This window comes from Bufo gargarizans, chromosome 8 (assembly GCF_014858855.1).
Source record: "Bufo gargarizans isolate SCDJY-AF-19 chromosome 8, ASM1485885v1, whole genome shotgun sequence".
In the NCBI taxonomy this organism is placed as follows: domain Eukaryota; kingdom Metazoa; phylum Chordata; class Amphibia; order Anura; family Bufonidae; genus Bufo; species Bufo gargarizans.
The window spans coordinates 76,987,963-77,003,345 of record NC_058087.1 but is presented as its reverse complement, the minus strand read 5'-3'; the positions used below and the strand labels follow the sequence as shown (position 1 = coordinate 77,003,345).

Here is a 15,383-nt window from a genome sequence, read left to right as displayed (position 1 = left end):
GCCACTTTAATACACCGCTCCATGATCTTCAGTGCTGCCTCTCACTGAAAGCAATGGGAGGCAGAATACGGGCGTCTGCGACGAAATTCAGGAGGAAAAATAAATAAATAACGCTGTGTGAATCGGCCTCAAGACTGGAATAGCAGGGTATTATAAACCATCATATTTATATAGAAGGTTTGTCTCTCAGATCTTGCCAACAGATCTGCTCAAAAGCCTTAAAGGGAACCCGTCATCAACTTTGTGCTGCCCATACTAACGGCAGTATAAAGTAGAGACAGGTGAGTAGATTTCAGCGGTCTGTCATTTATAAGTTTAAAGTAAATGGTCGAGGAGAACCAGCATAACAAACATTGCAGACTGGGCCTGGAAAAGAGTCACATCTACCCGTGAAGAGTCCTGGTTATTTATAATCTCCTGCTCTCCCGACCACCTGCTGATGACGGAGAGGCTTCTACCTAGTTTTCTCCCTTTCTCTCTAGGAGAGAACTGCCAATCATCAGCAGGTGGGCGGGAGAGCAGGGGATTAGGAATAACTGACTCTTTTCCAGTATCGGGCTGCAATGATTATGATGCTGGTTCTCAGCAACCACTTACTTATAGCTCATGACTGACGTACTGCTGAAATCAGCATTTCTGTAAGGTCAGCATAAAGCTCATGACAAGTTTCCTTTTAAAGGGAACCTATCACATTGAAAATGTCGTCCGATCTGGAGGTACCATGTCAGAGGTTAGGAGACGCTGAGAAGATTGATATATTGTCTTCTAGGAAAGATTTGGTAGATCTATATCTTAGGCTTCTCTCACACTAGCGTCTTTACTGGATCCAGCAGGGTCCAGCAAAAATGCTTCCGTTACTGATAATACAACCATCTTTTATGAACGGATCCGGTTGTATTATCTTTAACATCGCCAAGATGGATCCGTCATGAACTCCACTGAAAGTCAATGGAGGACGGATCCATTTTCTATTGTGGCAGATTGTGTCAGAGACCCAGGACGGAACGCAAACTACAACATGTTGCGGTTTGCTCTCCGATATGGGAATGCAACCAAACGGAACGGAATACATTTTGGAGCATTTGGTTCTGTTCAGTTTTTTTCCCAGTATTGAGCCGTTATGACTGATCTCAATACTGGAAAACTAAAACACTAGTATGGAAGTAGCCTAAAAGCCCACTCATGAGAACGCCATCAGTCACTGAGCTCACCCAATGTACCCAAAAGCCCAGGGAAATTTTTATAGAACCTTTTCTGTCAAAAAAATAATAATAATAAAAATAAAAAATAAAAGGAATCAATCTGACCCCTTTTCCCCTGTATAACACACTGCTTGCAGACTGGACTGCATGTTCAGCATGACAGGTCCCTTTATCCAACTTAATTTTTGCTTTTTTTTGTCCTTATCTTTTGGGGGGAAAAAATTAATCATACTCCCCTGCCCCCACCAATTCATTTTAGCTCCCTTCAGTGGTCTTTGGTCTCCATCCTGTAAACTTCCGTACCACAGGATCAAGTGTGCTGCTGCAGCCAATACCTGGCATCAATGGTGACAGGTCTTCAAGTAGCACATCACTGCTGGGTCACGTGCCGCTTGGGGACATGTCGCTGCTAAGGCCAATCATCGGCTGCAGCGGCACACGTGACCCCTGTCATCTGGAAGTTTACAGGATGAAAACCAATGACCACTGAAGGGAGAGGGATTTATTCAACAGGCACCACAGGCGGCTAGTGACAGTTAAAAGTTAAAAGTCATAAAACCTAGACAAACCCTGCATCACAGACAAAAGTAAAATATGTTAAGGATTCCTCCATGTTTAACCAATTCTGACTGCAACAACACCATTATAAATTTACGGCAGGATGTTCTACATCGGTCGCATATTCAAAATGGTGGCACCCATTTGCCAATACTGCTACTGTAAGTAACCCAGCTCAGTAAAACACCTCTAAAAAAGTCCCCCTTTAATACACGTGCATGCATACATGAAACATGCAACAGTCTGTAAACGTTATCAGCAGAAGGGTGCAATTCTGGAGAAGGAACGCGCTAATACTGTGTGGGCACTGCCGTGGTGGACGGGGCTATTACATGGCACTGCCATGGCCGTATGCCCACTTCTTCCCGACTGCCCCATACACCGATTTTGGCAGTATCACAAAGATACATATACAGCAATTTCCAGAGACACATCAACTGCAGAAACTACTCTCCCAGTAGGCTAGCGATCAGGATAATCCAATAATTCTCTATTGCTGGAGAAACTGTCAGCAGAATGTAAGCTGCTGTGAGCAGCAGTCTGGATTCTGACTGGACGAGCAGGCAAAGTAAGGATTCCAATACCAGTAGTATACAGGGGAATCGCTGTAATGCGGAAGTGGTGAGTGCACCTGGGTGTGGTCCTTAAAGGGGTTATCCCACAAAAATTATGTCTCATCTATTCAAAGGATAGCTGAGACATAATGCACTGGGGATCCCCTCGTCATCCTGAGAATGAGGGGTCCAGACTCTCCTCCCTGAATAGGACGGTAATGTGTTTGACTGCCCACTGCTCCATTCAGTTCTATGGGCCTAATGTAGACAGTGCTCCTTCAGTCCCACAGAGAAGAATGGAGCAGTGGACAGACGTGCAGTTCTTCTTCATTCAGGGTGGTGGGGTCCTCAGCGGCTGGACCCTGTAATGCGTTACTTACTGCCTATCCTGTGGACAGGTGATAAATACATATTGATGCGATAACTCCTTTAATCTAATCCATGTAATAAAACAGCAACCACAGAGCTAATAGCAATAAGAGCATACTTGAGAGGTTTCCTGTATTCATTAGCTGAAGTCCAAATTGCTCATGCTTGTAAGCCCTAAAGTGCATGTATTAATATACGTCTGACATTTCTTACCATGTAATGAAGTATGTAAAGTATGTGTTCCTGATACAATACATGTTGGCGATTCTTGACGTCTGCAGCTCCATGAGCACAGACCCACCAATGGAGCATGCAGCACATGGACATTGTATGAAGACTGCGTCTTATGGTGTGGAGATCTAAGAAACGCTGCAGGGTATCGGCTCCCATTGATGGAGGCTGGTCGGCCACTCAGAAAACTTCATGGACTCGGAAGTGGTTATCCAATGAAGGTGTCTCATAGGCAAAATGGAACTGATTACCAACCTTTACATCATAACCTTTAAGAAGTTCTGTAAACTTTCCGTGTTCTTCCCCGATCCAAGAACGCATAGAGTCACTTACTTGATATGGAGTGACATGAGTGTGAACCGCAATCCCTGTATGGGCAAATACCTTTAAAATGTTCGGGCACGTTACCCACGTGTTGCTACCGCCGGAATGGCCTCCGTCCAGCCAATACATGGCTTCTATGTTGGCAAGAAAAGAACTGATCTCTTTATCTTTTTTAGCTTCCTGCAATTCATGGAGCAGTTGATTTAACACGACGCAGCCTTTGCTGAACCCAATCACAGTGAACGACAGCGAACCCTTCATGGACGGTAGACCGAGGTAAATGGCAGGGTCTTTGGAGAAGCAAGAGTCCTCCCCTTCTTCAGAATGGCAACCGTTGGTAGAATACGTGGAACGACTGTAGTCTCGGTTACTGATGTACTTATTGCTGTCAGAGAGAAGTACGTTATGAGCCATGGTGAAGGCGTTCACAAGCAACGAGTGCAGATGCTTGAAAGCTCCCAGTTCTGCGCTGTGCTTCGGAGCGCCAAACATATTACTGGACACAAAGTGGTCGTAGCAGCTGAATTTGTGCAGGTGCATGCGCGACGGCTTTACTACCCAGATGTAGCTGGCGGGAAATCGTTCAGAAAGAATGGCAGAAATATCTTCCAGGCTCCAGCGCATCCAGCGAAAATTCTCTGCATGATTCGCCATAATATCCCGGTAATTCTGAAAGAATGAAGAAAACACAGGTAAGTATGAGAAAGGAGAAGCGGCATCAGAGGTTTGGCAGCTCTCCTGGTCTACATGTTCATACAGGGAAAGCTTTACAAACGTATAATTGCTACCGCCATCAGACAGCGCCATATGCTCTACTTTAATAGGGAGGCTGCCAGTCACATAGTCACTCCGGAACAACACTCTTCCCACAGTCTCACTATGGGGCACCGCTGGATTCAGTGCATTACATGCCCACCTTCCCCCCACTACAACCATCAGCCATTGAGTGATGGGGGATCTGCTCCAAGAGGCTGTTCAACAAGAATGATCTCTTTAAAGAATAAATTGTACAGGTTATGAAGATGAAAATGCCCCTGTAATAAAATCAAAGGGGCCTCCGTGTATAGACGTTGCTTGAAAGTTTGAGGACCCTTCAGAATTTTCTACATAAAGTTAAAACTGCATCAGATTTTCACACAAGCCCTAAAAGTAGATAAAGATAAGCAAATCAAACAAATGTGTTAAAAATATTAGATTTGGGGCTGTAGTAGATAAAAAGATCAGGCAGACAATTGTCAGGAAGGAAGCGTTCCTTCCCGGCAATCACCTGCTCTGCGGAGGCGACCTTTGCTATTACATGCAGCGATCTCCTCCTCGGTTTGGGGAGAAGCGATCACTAATGCCGTCGCTCGTCCCCATACTGACTAGTTGTTTGCCGGCAGCAGATAGTGATTACACAGCACAATCTGCCGCCAGCAAACAAAAAAATATGGATTGCCCAAGGAATAGGCGTTTGCTCGTTCATCAGGTATTCGGCGACAGTATTACACTGCCAGATCATCATTACTACAAATGCTTATTAGCGATAACCTGCCCAACTATCAGCCACTGTAATACAGGCTATGGTCATTTATTTATTAAAGAAAATGATCCAATATCACATGTCACATGAGTGGTAGATGTATGTCAACTTTTAGGATTAGCAGATAATTTGAAGGTGAATTAGGGTCAGGGTGGTGACGAGCAGAAGGGTTCACACTGCTACGTACAACTCTGATTCCTCCATCACAGTAACGTAACCAAAGTGGAGGGACTGTCCCTCTACCGCCAGTAAATTGCATGTTTCCAAATGCAATCCGATTAAAATGGCCGTGGGTCTCGGGAGAAAATCTTAATCTTGTGCATGCGCCATTACTGCGAGTAGCGAGTTGTGCGCACCACAATCAATTCCAAATCCGGGTTTAAATTTGTTAATAAGTATGTTTGCCCATGTGCTACTGGCCATATTTTGATGACATGCAGCCACAATGTGCTACGTGCCTCCTGTCTGTACATCACTCACTGCAGCCCCACCATGGAATCCATACACAGGTATACAAGTTTAGGCACCTGAACTTCCATATTGATTATGGCTGCACCAGTAGACTATATTGATCACGTCCGAAAAAGTCCAAACTATTAAAATATTTTAAAAATAAATAAATAAAAATCTCCTATGCGGTGAACGCCGTAACCTATGCGGTGAACACCGTAACAGTAAAAATAAATTAATAAAAAACTATCGATTCACTATTTTTTTGTCACCTTGTCCCCCACCAAAAAAATAGGATAGGACTGTTTGACTATGAGCCGGACGCACCATAAAATGCAGAATACACTCGGCTTTTTTGGCGTTTTATTTTTTCCGTGTGGTATCGAGTATGGCAATTCTTTTTTATGGTATCAAAATCAAATCTAAATTTTGGCATTGTGACAACCCTAGTCCAGACACCATGCCAAGAACGGACATGCCCCTTTCTGGCAGAGTTTTGGTTTTAAACAGTCGACCCACAAACTTCAGCCTGAGCCAGCACAGCAGCCAACCCACTAGGAATTACTACTAGTTACCATCTGGCCTTGGTATCTTCTGTATATGATTATGTATATGAGCTGGCATAAGTTATACCTCTGTCCTCTTCTGGTACCAGAAGATGTATAACTTATACCAGCTTTATCATATACAGAAGATGCCCAGGTTATACCAGCATGCTCCATATCACTATATTCAAGAATATGTTATACCGCATAACATATTCTTGAATATAGTGATATGGAGCATGCTGGTATAACCTGGGCATCTCCTGTATATAATAATTAGGGATGAGTGAACTGACTTCGGCTGAAATATCCTAAGTCGATTCGCATGAAACTGGGATCTCCGTACAGTATTAGAATGTATTGGCTCCGATGAGCCAAAGTTATTACTTCGCGAAGTCTTGCGAGACTTTGTGTAATAACTTCAGAAATTGATTTCTACTGTAAAAAAAACAATTTCCCAGACTCGGGTTCAGTTCGAAGTGATATCTTGGAACCGAACCAGAGTCTGGGAAATGTTTTTTTTACAGTAGAAATCAATTTCTGAAGTTATTACACAAAGTCTCACAAGACCTCGCAAAGTAATAACTTTGGCTCATCGGAGCCAATACTTTCTAATACTGTACGGAGATCCCAGTTTTATGCGAATCGACTTAGGATGTTTCAGCCAAAGTCAGTTCGCTCATCACTAATAATAATAATAATAATATATGTACAGCTGGTATAATCTATACATCTTTGTGTAGTCACTGTACAACGTTCTCCTGTTCAGGGCCGGTGCAAGGATTTTTGCCGCCCTAGGCAAAGATCCATTTTACCGCCCCCTCATGTCACTCACTCACTGACAGACACACACACTGACAGACAGACACACACTCAATGATGTACACAGAAACTCACTGACAGACACACACGCACTCAGACACTCACTGAATGACGTACACAGAAACTCACTGACAGACAGACACACACCTACCCACTGAAAAACACACACACAGAAACTTACTGACAGACACTCACTGCCAGACAAACATGCACATACTCACTGACAAACACACAGACACTTACTGACCGACAGACATCCACACAGACACACACACACAGACAGACACACACACACACACACACAGACACACACACACACAGACACACACACACACACACAGACACACACACACACACACACACACACACACAGACACTCAATGACAGACACACATACATTTACTGACAGAAAGACAGACATACATACACTCACTCACATAAATACACAGGCAGACACTCACTCAGTCAAACACTTAAACACTCACCTCCCTGGGGCCCAGTGTGGTGCAGCTCCTCAGTCCTCCAGTGCGCCATTTAGTATGCCGGGGCCGGAATGACATCATATTCTGGCATCACAGAGGGCGCATGAGGGAGGAGTGGGGAGCTGCTAGAACAACCTCCCTTGCCGCCTGCCGCCTCTCCTCCAGTAATTTACTGGCAGAGCAGGCACCTGCCATCAGGGTAAGCAGATGCCTGCTCTGCCATATTTAAGAAGGACCTCCACCTCCTGGCCCCCCTGTAACGGCGCTGGGGATGGCTCAAGAGCCGATCGCCCAGGGCTGCAGCCCCAGTCAGGGGGAGCCCACCAGGGCGCCCCCAGCAGGCCGGTGCCCTAGGCAAACGCCTAGTTCGCCTATATGGTTGCACCGGCCCTGCTCCTGTTCGGGATTCTGCACGTGCCCTCCACCCTAGGCCCTTGAGATCACACACGTCACATGCAGTCCATACTGCTCCCGCCCCTGCAGCCAGCACCCACTCACCTGCACGTCTCCCGGGAAGTAGACCACATGATGCGGCCTCTGAGCCCTGCTCCGGGGCAGACTCACCAGCACGTCGTTACACTTGGCCGGCTCGGTCCCTGGCACGTTCAGGAGCCTAAACATGGAGGGGGCACCATGCACGGCGCTCACCCCTGCACACATGCTGATCACTCCGGCCACAGCGTGCAGCAGCAGACGGCGAGCAGAGCGCACGGCTCTACGTAAAGTGCGCATGAGGCTGCGGTTACTATGGTTACTAAAGAAACTCACGGACTAGGTCCTAGGAGGTTAAAGGACCTTTACTTACGTCATGATCATGTGATCACTCGCATCAGGGGTTGGGATAGCTGTGCTCGGAAGTTAGTGGCGCTCGAGGACCTTTGGGGGGGGGGGGATAAACATGTGCTCAGTCACGTGACGGAGAAAGAGGCAGTAGCGTTACATGGGTTGTGACTATACTGCTTGCGCCGTACGGATCGTGTGAGTTTCATAAGGTCACGTGACAAGCCAAAGTCGTGTGGGTTTGAAGAAGACGCGGGATGCACCAGCCAGGAAGTGGTTGCCTCTACGTTCCATGCGCCGTAAGGGCCTTGGGATGTCACGTGATAAGCTAAAGTCCATGGGTTTGAAGCAGCTCTTCCCTTGCGCTGTAGTAATAAAAGTCATATAAAATATAACGTCATATATAGCAACTGAGTATTATATATAAATAACTAACCCTAAGGCTGGTGTTTAGGGGTATGGTCACTTTGTAATTGAGGCTTGTTGTGGCACATGAAGTCAAAGGCTGACTGGCCCCATGTTGTGCCAGTAATCTTTTTTCTACTGGCAATACAAATTGTTGGTATTTTCCTATATGGACTGTTACTAATGAGCACTTCCATTGTGGAGCGCTCATTAGTTCAGCCTTTAAAGAGGACCTTTCACTAGTTTAAAAACTAAAAACTATACCTGTGGGCAGAGCAGCGCCCAGGGGTCCCCCTGCACTTACTAGTAAGTCTGGGCGCCGCTCCATTCGCCCGGTATAGGCTCCGGTGTCTGCAGCTCCCTGGCTGGGAGTCCGGGACTCCCAGGCTATGAGCTGTGCGCTGCGATTGGCCAGCGCTGCACAAGGGACACGCCTAATACCAAAACTCCGCCCAGTACAACAGAGGGAGCTGCAGACAACGGAGCCTATGCCGGGCGAACGGAGCGGCGCCCAGACTTACTAGTAACTGCAGGGGGACCTCTGGGCGCCGCTCTGCCCACTGATATAGTTTTTAGTTTCTAAACTAGTGAAAGGTCCTCTTTAAAGGGTTTCTACCACTTTGATTTCACATAATTAGGTGTCAGACACTAGCGATCCGCTAGTGTCTGCTCTGCCAAACTATCCTGCTATAATAGCTTTTGGGGCAGCCGTTTACCTAAAAAAAGAACTTATATGGATATGTTAATGACCCTCTAGGTGCTATGGGGGCGTCATTAGCACCTAGAGGATCGGTCTACCTTCTCAAGATGCCGCCGCCCAGCGCCTCCCTCCAGCCCGCCCATCTGCTTCAGAATGCATCAAACGGATGACTTCACGCGCATGCGCCATGCGCGGCTGTATTCGACGCATGCGCAGTGAATGTCCGACCGCTTCCCTGCTCAGACATCTCCACTGCGCCTGCGCCGATGTAGCGCTATGACGTCATCGGCACAGGCGCAGTGGAGATGTCTGAGCAGGGAAGCGGTCGGACATTCACAGCGCATGCGCCGAATACAGCCGCGCACGGCGCATGCGCGTGAAGTCGTCCGTTTGATGCATTCTGAAGCAGATGGGCGGGCTGGAGGGAGGCGCTGGGCGGCGGCATCTTGAGAAGGTAGACCGATCCTCTAGGTGCTAATGACGCCCCCATAGCACCTAGAGGGTCATTAACATATCCATATAAGTTCTTTTTTTAGGTAAACGGCTGCCCCAAAAGCTATTATAGCAGGATAGTTTGGCAGAGCAGACACTAGCGGATCGCTAGTGTCTGACACCTAATTATGTGAAATCAAAGTGGTAGAAACCCTTTAACTCCCATTAGGGTGGCCACTTGCTTAACCCCAAAAAGGAGGACACCTGATACCACGCCTCCAACTCCACTAAGCCACGCCCCCACTTTGCTAAGTCACGCCTTACCTCTAGTAATGGTGCAGAACAAGAAGGAAAATAAAAGGGGGGAAACCGTCTCTAGCGTAGAGTGGCCATTTGCTTCACCCTCAAAAGTCGGACACTGTAGCTATCCCCTGAGACCGGCAAGCCACCCCCCAAGTCCGCAAGCCGCCTGGAAGATGGTGAGGTGAGCTGCACTGGGGCTGGGAGTACTTCTCTCCCCCTCAGTCAGCCAAAGAGAGCAATGTCCACCGGCTCCAGGGACTGACTGTGTCACAGCCCCTCCCATGACAGAGGTGAGAAGATCGGATAGACTTGCTGCACGTGAGGCTATCTGACAGGTCTCTCTGTTTTCCTCTATGTATGTTGTTGTTTGGCAGGATCTCACCTCTCCACAGGTTCTGCTCGTTATCAGTGATGAGGCTCTATTTAGGTCCGCCTCACACCGCTGACCATGCAGTTGATATTTCCTGTTGGAGTTGCTAGAGCGTGTTTGTTTTGGATCACCTGCCTCTCCAGACATCCCAAAGCTCAGTGCTTGTTGCCGTTTTGTTTGTTGTTCGCTGGTGTGTTTTGTTCTAGGCCTCAGGGAGATGTGGGTTCCTTCATCTGGGAAGGAACCAGCTGTCTCGTCTCCTGCTACCTATCCTTGGGCTCGTCAGTTTCATCAGGGCCTAGGTATACGGTGTATGAGCATTTCCAGCATCAGGATCTGCTCATACTGGCAGGAGTTAGGGAAAGGCCTAGGGATTACTAGGAGGTCACTACCCCTCTTCCTTAGCCCTTGAGGCCTAGACTGTTGTCTATTTCTTTTGTGTGTATCTTGTGTTTTCCCCTTCCCCATTTCCCGTGACAGACTGGAAGTGAGAGAAGCCTCAGTCAGTTTCTATGTTGCTGCAGCTCACGCTCAAACAGCGCAATGCTGTCTGTCTAAGGATCTACAAAACACAGACCCCAGCTATGTGTGTTCTGCATTTTGCGGACCGTACATGGCCGGCACTATGATAGAAATGTCTATTCTTGTCCGTAGCTGCGGACAAGATTAGGACATGCTCTATCTTTTTTGCTGGATCGCAGAACGGAAGTGTGGATGCGGACAGCACACGGTGTGCTGTCTGCATCTTTTGCAGCACCATTGAAATGAATGGCTCCGTTTTGCGGAACAGATGCGGACCCATTTATGCGGACGTGTGAATGGAACCTAAGTGTGAGTTGCTGAAAGGGAGGAAATCCCTGCGTCCGACGAGGCCCTGTACCGAACGAAGTGTAGGCAGCCAGAAAACCGGACGTCTGGCCACCCTACTATAGTGACTAGGGGTGAGAGAAGCCTCAGTCAGTCAGGTTGTGCCTACAGATCATACTCAGATCCAGCGCCCCACTAGCCTCCATACCCACCAGAACAGAATGTGACCGCAGATGAAGGTCCTGTGTGACCGAAACATCCGGTCTAAGAATACTGTTCATACTCACTAATACAAATATTGAGCAAATGGATGAAACTACTGTATGATTTGAATGAATAAATCCTTTTGAAATTGCAACACTGAAAACTGTGTGGCTCAACTTTACTACATGTATACTGGCTGCTTGCAGCCCTTGGTTGGCACCAGAACCTACTAAATAGAGTGCGGTTCTCCATCTTCTCAAAAAATCTCGCAGGTCCTTTCCTGAGCTTCTAGTGAGCAGCGAGTGTTCACTGTGGGGCACCTTAAATGGAGAAGGTGAGTGTTTTTTTTTTGCACTATTACTGGGGGGGCACTACTGTATGCATTACTATTACTGGGGGGCACTAATGGGTGCATTACTATTACTGGGGGGCACTAATGGGGGCATAACTATTACTGGGAGGCACTATTACTTGGGGCACTGATGGGGGCATTACTTTTACTGGGGGGCACTAATGGGGCATTAATTCTGGGGGCACCAATAGAGGCATTACTATTACTGGCGGCACTAATAGAGGCATTATTTATTCTGGGGGGCAAAAATGTAGGCATTATTAATTCAGGAGGCACTAATGGAGGCATTACTGGGGGCATTATTAATTATGGTGGGCAATAATGGGGGCATTATTATATCTAGGGGGCACTAATGGAGGCATTATCAATTCTGGGGGGCACTATTAATACTGGGAGCCACATTATGACATAGCGACTTAACACCCTGTGTTAAGCCATGCCCCCACACCACATCCCCCTTGGGGTCTGGCTTAACTTGGCCGATATTTTTTGCTGGGAAAGGTGGCAACCCTAGATGTGGGTGGGTCCAAATTGACAATAGGGTAAGCAATACCGTAGCGCATAATACCATCCCAGCAGAACCATATACCACAGTGTAGTACAATATATTACCACTATCACAGTAAATTATATATCGCCCTAAAAGTAGAGTGACATCTGTCCTCCTTTTCCCAGACATGTCCTCTTTTTGGTACATAAAAAACTGGGATATTTCATTTAAGTAAAATGTCCAGAATTCTTAAAGACATGCAGTGATTATTACTAATTAGCACTTCCATATTAGGATATGTTCATTAGTACACAGGAGCTGCGAGCAGCAGGGAGCGATGAGTGTATTGTTCATAGTACTTCATACAGAGTCAGGACTTTTCACAGTGCAGAGCTGTAGCACTGTACAAAACTGAAGAGGTAAGTTGTGTTATTTTTGTGTCATCTCTGCAGTTATCGGAGGGGAGTGGGCGCATAAATTTTGGGTTCTGATCGGAGGTCTCCAGGGATCTGAGAGGGGGTGGGGCATATTAATTTTGGTGTCTGATATGAGGTCTACAGGGATCTGATGATTTAGGGGGCCACATTAATTTGGGCATGATCTGAGATCTGATTTAAGGGATGGTAGGGTGGCAGTTACAGGCAGCCACATTAATTTGGAGTCTGATCTGATGTCTGCATTTAAGGGAGGGGCACATGAATTTGGGGTCTGTATGAATTTTCGGTCAGTATTAATTTGGGGTATAATCTGGGGTGTGTAGTAATTTTGCAGTGTCATCTGAGGTCTCCTGCTACCTATCCTTGGGCTCGTCAGTTTCATCAGGGCCTAGGTATACGGTGTATGAGCATTTCCAGCATCAGGATCTGCTCATACTGGCAGGAGTTAGGGAAAGGCCTAGGGATTACTAGGAGGTCACTACCCCTCTTCCTTAGCCCTTGAGGCCTAGACTGTTGTCTATTTCTTTTGTGTGTATCTTGTGTTTTCCCCTTCCCCATTTCCCGTGACAGACTGGAAGTGAGAGAAGCCTCAGTCAGTTTCTATGTTGCTGCAGCTCACGCTCAAACAGCGCAATGCTGTCTGTCTAAGGATCTACAAAACACAGACCCCAGCTATGTGTGTTCTGCATTTTGCGGACCGTACATGGCCGGCACTATGATAGAAATGTCTATTCTTGTCCGTAGCTGCGGACAAGATTAGGACATGCTCTATCTTTTTTGCTGGATCGCAGAACGGAAGTGTGGATGCGGACAGCACACGGTGTGCTGTCTGCATCTTTTGCAGCACCATTGAAATGAATGGCTCCGTTTTGCGGAACAGATGCGGACCCATTTATGCGGACGTGTGAATGGAACCTAAGTGTGAGTTGCTGAAAGGGAGGAAATCCCTGCGTCCGACGAGGCCCTGTACCGAACGAAGTGTAGGCAGCCAGAAAACCGGACGTCTGGCCACCCTACTATAGTGACTAGGGGTGAGAGAAGCCTCAGTCAGTCAGGTTGTGCCTACAGATCATACTCAGATCCAGCGCCCCACTAGCCTCCATACCCACCAGAACAGAATGTGACCGCAGATGAAGGTCCTGTGTGACCGAAACATCCGGTCTAAGAATACTGTTCATACTCACTAATACAAATATTGAGCAAATGGATGAAACTACTGTATGATTTGAATGAATAAATCCTTTTGAAATTGCAACACTGAAAACTGTGTGGCTCAACTTTACTACATGTATACTGGCTGCTTGCAGCCCTTGGTTGGCACCAGAACCTACTAAATAGAGTGCGGTTCTCCATCTTCTCAAAAAATCTCGCAGGTCCTTTCCTGAGCTTCTAGTGAGCAGCGAGTGTTCACTGTGGGGCACCTTAAATGGAGAAGGTGAGTGTTTTTTTTTTGCACTATTACTGGGGGGGCACTACTGTATGCATTACTATTACTGGGGGGCACTAATGGGTGCATTACTATTACTGGGGGGCACTAATGGGGGCATAACTATTACTGGGAGGCACTATTACTTGGGGCACTGATGGGGGCATTACTTTTACTGGGGGGCACTAATGGGGCATTAATTCTGGGGGCACCAATAGAGGCATTACTATTACTGGCGGCACTAATAGAGGCATTATTTATTCTGGGGGGCAAAAATGTAGGCATTATTAATTCAGGAGGCACTAATGGAGGCATTACTGGGGGCATTATTAATTATGGTGGGCAATAATGGGGGCATTATTATATCTAGGGGGCACTAATGGAGGCATTATCAATTCTGGGGGGCACTATTAATACTGGGAGCCACATTATGACATAGCGACTTAACACCCTGTGTTAAGCCATGCCCCCACACCACATCCCCCTTGGGGTCTGGCTTAACTTGGCCGATATTTTTTGCTGGGAAAGGTGGCAACCCTAGATGTGGGTGGGTCCAAATTGACAATAGGGTAAGCAATACCGTAGCGCATAATACCATCCCAGCAGAACCATATACCACAGTGTAGTACAATATATTACCACTATCACAGTAAATTATATATCGCCCTAAAAGTAGAGTGACATCTGTCCTCCTTTTCCCAGACATGTCCTCTTTTTGGTACATAAAAAACTGGGATATTTCATTTAAGTAAAATGTCCAGAATTCTTAAAGACATGCAGTGATTATTACTAATTAGCACTTCCATATTAGGATATGTTCATTAGTACACAGGAGCTGCGAGCAGCAGGGAGCGATGAGTGTATTGTTCATAGTACTTCATACAGAGTCAGGACTTTTCACAGTGCAGAGCTGTAGCACTGTACAAAACTGAAGAGGTAAGTTGTGTTATTTTTGTGTCATCTCTGCAGTTATCGGAGGGGAGTGGGCGCATAAATTTTGGGTTCTGATCGGAGGTCTCCAGGGATCTGAGAGGGGGTGGGGCATATTAATTTTGGTGTCTGATATGAGGTCTACAGGGATCTGATGATTTAGGGGGCCACATTAATTTGGGCATGATCTGAGATCTGATTTAAGGGATGGTAGGGTGGCAGTTACAGGCAGCCACATTAATTTGGAGTCTGATCTGATGTCTGCATTTAAGGGAGGGGCACATGAATTTGGGGTCTGTATGAATTTTCGGTCAGTATTAATTTGGGGTATAATCTGGGGTGTGTAGTAATTTTGCAGTGTCATCTGAGGTTTGATTCCTAAAGTCTGCTCTGGGGCCCATTATTTTCTAGTTCTAATGTAAAATCTGTATTAGGCCCCCTCTACCATGTGCCATTTTTTAATATTGGTGTCTTTTGAAATGGCGTACACCCCTTGCCAAATGGGAGTACACCCCTTGCCAAAGATGTCTACGCGTGATGGTCTAGACCAAATGGAGAAGAAAAGTCAAGTGAACAACTAAAATCTGTGGAAACGTCACCTGTACGTCACTGGATATACATTGGGTATACCCCTGACCACTTTTTAAAATATGTGTTTAAATGTCTTTATTAGATATTAGGGTTAGTT

At 46.6% G+C, this 15,383-nt stretch overlaps 1 protein-coding gene across 3 annotated transcripts in view; it reads right to left on the bottom strand.

Annotated features, from left to right (window-relative positions):
* Positions 1-1,030: 1,030 nt before the first annotated feature.
* Positions 1,031-15,383, bottom strand: part of C8H2orf69 (chromosome 8 C2orf69 homolog) — a 39,477-nt gene continuing 25,124 nt past the window's right edge. Inside the window, exons 1-2 of one of the 3 annotated variants that reach the window (XM_044303532.1) lie at positions 7,558-7,855; positions 1,031-3,907 (exon numbers count right to left, since the gene is read on the bottom strand). In XM_044303532.1, the coding sequence (XP_044159467.1) occupies positions 3,095-3,907; positions 7,558-7,791 (1,047 nt within the window). In that variant the 5' untranslated portion in view covers positions 7,792-7,855 and the 3' untranslated portion in view covers positions 1,031-3,094. Of the gene's footprint in view, positions 3,908-7,062; positions 7,156-7,557; positions 7,856-15,383 lie in introns of those variants that run through there. The other 2 variants (XM_044303533.1, XM_044303534.1) reach the window with 2 other exon arrangements.